The 6,389-nt window shown below is 49.3% G+C and overlaps 1 protein-coding gene across 1 annotated transcript; it reads left to right on the forward strand.

Annotated features, from left to right (window-relative positions):
* Positions 1-293: 293 nt before the first annotated feature.
* Positions 294-6,048, forward strand: LOC104280120 (vigilin-like; the record flags this gene model as incomplete). The annotated part of the gene is given in 9 exon segments (XM_009877679.1): positions 294-448; positions 1,079-1,183; positions 1,904-1,999; positions 2,002-2,058; positions 2,617-2,760; positions 2,942-3,127; positions 4,080-4,196; positions 4,669-4,797; positions 5,502-6,048. Coding segments are annotated over 9 exon segments (1,076 nt in total), but the record flags the coding sequence as incomplete, so codon positions are not given.
* Positions 6,049-6,389: the final 341 nt, after the last annotated feature.

Raw genomic sequence — 6,389 nt, forward strand, 5'->3', positions numbered from 1 at the left:
GCCCTCTAGCCTGTCCAGATCTCTCTGGATGACACCACAGCCTTCTGGTGTGACAACCACTCCTCCCAGTTTTGTGTCATCAGCAAACTTGCTGACAGTGCTCTCTAATCCCACATCCAGGTCATTGATGAATATATTGCATAGCACAGGCCCCAGTACCGACCCCTGAGGGACTCCACTAGACACAGGCCTCTTGTGGAAAGCCCGGGTGGAGCCTGAGGAGATACTAACAGGGAGATACTAAGCAAGGGGAGGGCTCTGTGTATTTAACACAAAAGTTTCCATGTTTCCAGCCCCTGTTGCAGAGCCGGCTGTGCAGGAGAATGGTGAGGAAAGTGGGGAAGGCAAGGATGGAAAGGATGCAGATCCCAGCTCTCCAAAGAAGTGCGATATTATCATTATCTCTGGCCGCAGGGAGAAGTGTGAGGCAGCAAAGGAGGCACTGCAGGTATGTGGCTTTCTCAGCCCCTTAGCCCTGTAATGTAGTGATGCTCTAAAGCAAGAAGCTCGCTGCAGACTTTAGTGATTATAGTAAAAGCTACTCAGTTGGGTTTGCAATCCAGGTGGTCACTGATGCTAACTGTAGAGGTGGTCTGTACTGCTCAAGGGAAGTCCTCTGCTCTGTGATTTAGCCTGGTGGCTTGAATCATAGTGCTTGGCCTTGCAATTGATAAAGCTTGTAGGCAGCCCTAGTTACTTACCATAAAAGCATGACATGCTTATTTTATCTAGCACTGCTGGAAGGAGGAATCTGAATGAGGCTGAATCATACCAGCTTCAGCAGACATTACCAGGCTACTTTAGTGCATGTTTTCCAAGTCTCTATTAGATGGAAGCCAAGGATATGAAAACAGCCTGTCCCCAGAGGTGGCGTTTAAGATTGCTTGTTTGAAAAAAATGCTGTAATGCCAACAGGTGATCTTGGTGTTTGCAGCTGCTCTCTCTTTCTGTAGAGTTTATATCCTGACTACAAGGGAATGCACCTCAGTTGAGCAGCACATTCTTTTGGGCAAGTATATGGCAAGTTGAAATACAGGAGAAGTCTTGCAGCTGGTAAACTGTGCTGTGTCTCCTGCAGGCTCTGGTTCCTGTCACCATTGAGGTGGAAGTTCCCTTTGATCTTCACCGTTACATTATTGGCCAGAAAGGAAGTGGGATCCGTAAAATGATGGATGAATTTGAAGTAAGTTGTCCTTCCTTCCATCTCCTGGAGAATCTGTAAGTGACCATGTTTATGGTGGTGGCAGTCAGGTGTGACATAGTCAGGATTGTCATGGCTTGACCGTGGAATGAATACAGTCTCTGTGATAAGAAAATAAGATCTGTGTGATTTAGTCCCTGGCTTTGGGGCTCTGTAGGTTTCATGGTGAATCAGCGTTGATGCTGCGAGTGTTGCATGACTTGTTTGGTGCCTACAGGAATTCTTCACCAGTGTGAGTTGTTTCCTTCCTAGACAGTGGGAAACAGCTCTGCTGTGCCTGCCTGTTCAGAAGAATTCCCCAGAAGCCTACAGGTACTCCTGGGGCTGATGCAGGTTGGCTGCAGACAGTGCTACTGAACATGTATTTGTTTCCTAGCCTCTTCTGGCTAGCATAGGGCCTGCTGCAGGATGAAGCCCTGCAGCAAAGCAATCTGATAATGGCTGAAGAAACTGTTCTATTTAAACACTGTCTAGACACCATCCCAGTCAACTGACCCTAGGTGGCCCTCCTTGAACAGGGGTATTCCGCCAGATGACCACCAGAGGTCCCTTCCAACCCCAACCAGTCTGTGATTCTGTGGTTTAGGCTTCTGGGGTGGGAGCTGGTCTTTGTGGTAAGGAGATCAGCAAAATGCCAATCTGCATTACAAGTGTTACAAAATGAGCAGGAATACAAAATTATAATCACTACTTGTTTCTCAGGTGAACATCCAGGTCCCGGCTCCTGAGCTGCAGTCGGACATCATCACCATCACTGGGCTGGCTACCAACCTGGACCGTGCAAAGGCTGGGCTGCTGGAAAGAGGGGGGGAGCTGCAGAAAGATTGAGGGAGCTGAAAGCTGAGCAAGAGGATCGGGTAAAGATTGTGCTTGTCCTTCTTCCTTCCAGCCAAACAGTGCTTCAACCTCTGGGTGTTCTGTCAGAATTTGCACTGGCTCCTTGGAACCCTTTGTCTTTTAAGAGTACCCTTAGGTGCTCTGCAGGTGTGGAGTGCTCATAAGTGGGTTACCCAAATTCAATTCACTTAACGTGAACTGACAGGAGAGTTTGGGAATTCTACTTTAGGTAACTTTGGATTGTCCAGGGCCCTATCACACCTTCATGTACCTTTGAGACACTGCACGGTGGGAATATCGCTATGCTAGGAGTCTCTGTACCTGCTCTCACTAAATCCATGTCACAGCTTTGAATAAATAGGTGGGAGATGAGTTGGATGGTTGTTTACTACTTGTAGTTTCCTAAAAGGACCCCAGCAGACAAATATTTTGGATGCTGCTCTTCTGTTGGGACATATCCTGGACATGGTCCTGCAAAATCTGTTATGCACATCTTGGAAGCCAGAAGGAAGTGTTGGGACTCTGGATGAGGCATGGTGTGCTCCCTGCTGTTGTATCTCACTCGGCTTCTGTTCCAGGCCTTGCGAAGCTTCAAGCTGACAGTCATTGTGGATCCCAAGTATCACCCTAAAATCATTGGGCGGAAGGGAGCAGTGATCACCCAGATACGCACAGAACATGAGGTCAACATCCAGTTCCCTGACAAGGATGATGAAAGTCAGGTGAGAGGTCAGAGGGGGTGCAAGGAGAGCTGCTGGTTGTCTCTGACCACGGGAAGCACATCATCTTCTCTAGGGCTCTGAACTACCTGCACTGCCTTTGGATGAGGTGGAGGGGAAAAGGAGGGAGAAGGCTTGCTCACTTGTTTATGAGCCTGGTCTCACACATTTCCCTGTGCCCCAGGCCCAAGACCAGATCACCATCACTGGCTATGAGAAGAATGCTGAGGCTGCCCGGGATGCCATCATGAAGATCGTTGGTGAGCTGGAGCAGATGGTCTCTGAGGATGTGACTCTGGACCATCGTGTTCACGCACGCATCATTGGTGCACGTGGTAAAGCCATCCGTAAAATCATGGATGAGTTCAAGGTGAGCAGTGGAGTGATGCACCACAGATTGATCTGGGCCTGGGTGGCCAGTGGTGCAGCTTGCTTCTGTGCTGTGCCAAGAGCTTGGTAGCAGCTGTCTAGGGGCTGAATTCAGGCATGTAAGGCTCATATCTTGTGATCCTCGTGGCTTGTGCCTGTTGAGCATGTTCAGCTGGAACAGGCACAAAAAAAAAAAAGAGTGCTGACCTGCTCGCCTCCACCTCTGTCACCACCAGTAGAATCCCTGGGCCAGGGCACCCTGGTATGTGTGGGGCAGTTGGGCTGTCTGGACGCTGCACCCAGACACCAGCTGAAGCATCCCCACAGGACCTTTGGCCCTGGCAGCATGTGGCAGTAGCAGCAGTATGCTTTACTACAGGGGCAGTAGTGAATGTGAATCCAGTTACGAGGTTTTTGAGACTTCCATCTTGGCTGAGCTTAGTTGCTGAAACAAGCTGTTTGGTTCTCTAATGAGCAGCCTTTGATTTTGGTCCCCTCTTGCATGACTTCCCTGCAAGGCAAGCTGTGAGGGGGAGCTCAGTGGCTGTGTATGGGATGCACTAAGCCAGCTCCATAAAGTGATTGTTAGCCAGGATTACTTTGCGGAGGAGACAGAAAGCTTATTGTGCTTTGTGCTGCTGGCTTGATGGTAAAAACGCTTGCAGCAGTGTGAGGACACTGTCTGGAAATGCAGCCCTCTGCTGCAAGTGCTGCCAGAAAGCACTGGGCCTCTAGTCAGTGAGAACAGCAGGGGCTGCTGAAAGATGGGTTGTTACTGCAGAATCTGTTCTGCCAGATATATTCCAGTGTCTGAAGTATGGAGGTCCTAAACAGATTTGTGGCAGTGAACAGATCAGGGCTTTTCTATGGATCTGATGATAAGGATCATGTGGCTTGTCAGGCGTCTGGCTTCTCAGATGTGCAGATGTTCTATCCTGTTCCTTGTGTTGCAGGTGGATATTCGCTTTCCCCAGAGTGGAGCTCCTGACCCCAACTGTGTGACTGTGACAGGACTCCCTGAGAATGTGGAAGAAGCTATTGATCATATCCTGAACTTGGAAGAGGAATATGTAAGTGTTCATTAAATCTGTGCAGAGGCTTAGCAAGGTTTTCCTCTGCCACAGAGCTGGATGTTTGAAGTATCTCCATGTGATATTTTCTACTACCTCATCAGAGAACTTGAGCACTCTGCAAGTGGCAGTCAGCCTGCATCTGAAGCTGCCCCTTAGACCAACTGGGTGCAGAGCCCCAGACTGTACTCTGTGAAGTAGTGCAAGGACTGGCCCCACTGCCCAGGAGAGGATGGTGAATGAGAATGCTGGGACACCACCAGGATGTGCACTTGCTTGCCTTGCTGCAGCTTGAGTCAGTTAGGAGTTGGTGGCCCTCAGACTGGGACAGAAACACTGTGTTTGGTCATTGTAAAAGAGGCTGGTGACCTTGGATGGGTTGCATCATGATGAGATGGTGTTGGGAGGAGGCGTGTTATACCACTTTGAAGAACTATCAAAGTCTACTCCTAACTGTGCTATGTCACTGCAGCTTGCAGATGTAGTAGACAACGAGGCAATGCAGGTATACATGAAGCCCTCTTCACATGAAGAATCCAAGGCCCCATCCAAGGGCTTTGTGGTGAGAGATGCCCCCTGGGCCACTGTCAACAATGAAAAGGTGAGTGCTGCTTCTGCTGCAGGCCTGGGGTACAGGGCATGTGGCACTCTCTCCCAAGGACTTTGAGGTCTGACCCTCCTATATGGACTGGGGAAACAGCACTCCTCCCCTGGTGGCAGAGAAAGCAGTGAAGGGCTCTCCTGCTCTTTGCAGCCCATGCAAAGAATGCTTCTAGAGCACTTTCTTCCACAAATCTTTCTCACACTGACTGCCCCACAAGTGGAGCTGTTGGGCAATGGGGGACCCTTTACCAGAAAGTTTCCTGCCAGGTCATGTTGTTTTTAGGGTTAGGGATGGGGCACTGGGACTTCAGACTCTTCTGCTGCAGCACAGAAATGAGCTCAGCGTTTGCAGCTGTGTCCTGGCTAGGAGCAGAGAGCTGGGATATGTGGCAATTCTGTCCTCAGCTGCCCCAGCGCTGCTGCAGGACTGGCATAAGCCCGCACCATTGAGTGGGTTTACTCCATTGGGTTACTGAGTTTGGACCCTTGGTGCCCTTGATCCGCCTGCCATTGCTCCTATTTGCACCCTCCTAAATGTTATCTCTAGGTGGCTTGACCATCTGCGCTGTGCACTCCTAATGACATAATGATCCTTTTCAGCCCTCATCCATTTTCTCTGCTCGTGGGATGTCAGAAATGCTGCTTAGGTCAGGGGTACACCATGCAGGTGTTCTTAACTTGTTCACTTTTTGTTTGCTCTAGGCCCCTGATATGAGCAGTTCTGAAGACTTCCCCAGCTTTGGGGCTCAAGTGGCCCCCAAGACTCTTCCCTGGGGACCCAAACGATAATGACCTGGAAGCAGAAACTCCTCCAGCCTGCTGACCTGACACTAACCTGCCACAAATACTTCCTGTCTGAAATCTGACCCAGCGGCTGGAGCACAAGTCAATTGCCCTAAGAGGTCTCCTAATGGTGTCTGGAGTGCTAGACCCCATCCTGCTCCCTTTAGCTATCTCCATGGCTAGGACCCACCCTCATCTCTTGATGGATATTCTTTCCTCTTTTGGAACAAGACTTCAACTCAGATTCAAACACTAAATGTGTGTGTTTTTGTTAGAAACTTCATAATTGACTCAAAGTGGCTAAGATTTGCAGCTTCCCAAGCGCTGGCAGAGCAATCTGCTCTCTTGAGCATGTCTTACTAGGCATTCTCGCCTTCATTAGGAGACCTCCTTTACTGTGGCTAGGAATCTACTTCCTGTCTCATGACCTCAGGAAATAAATTTCCTTGACTTTCTAAAGCCAAAACGTTTGCCCTCTTTCCTTTGTGTTTATCCGAGGCCTTACCTTACTGTTGTAGAGTGCAATCAACTTTTTTCCTTTTAACTGCCAAAAATTCATTTAATGCTGAGAACTGACTACGAGGAGAGCTTAAAATAATCTACAAGGTCAGAAACTTGGTTTTTTAGAGGAACAAAACCTTTCAGTAGGCTATAGAGGCAGCAGAGATGGAAGGGACCAGAACAATGTATGGCTACCCTGGTCAGGTAAACACCACTGAGTGCACTGCGACATGGGTGCACTCCTGCACCATACCAAGCCCAGCCCCAGCCTGCACGCTTGACGAGTCTTCCAGTGTGTGATGACAG

This window comes from Apaloderma vittatum, unplaced genomic scaffold (genome assembly GCF_000703405.1).
Source record: "Apaloderma vittatum isolate BGI_N311 unplaced genomic scaffold, ASM70340v1 scaffold17331, whole genome shotgun sequence".
In the NCBI taxonomy this organism is placed as follows: Eukaryota; Metazoa; Chordata; class Aves; order Trogoniformes; family Trogonidae; genus Apaloderma; species Apaloderma vittatum.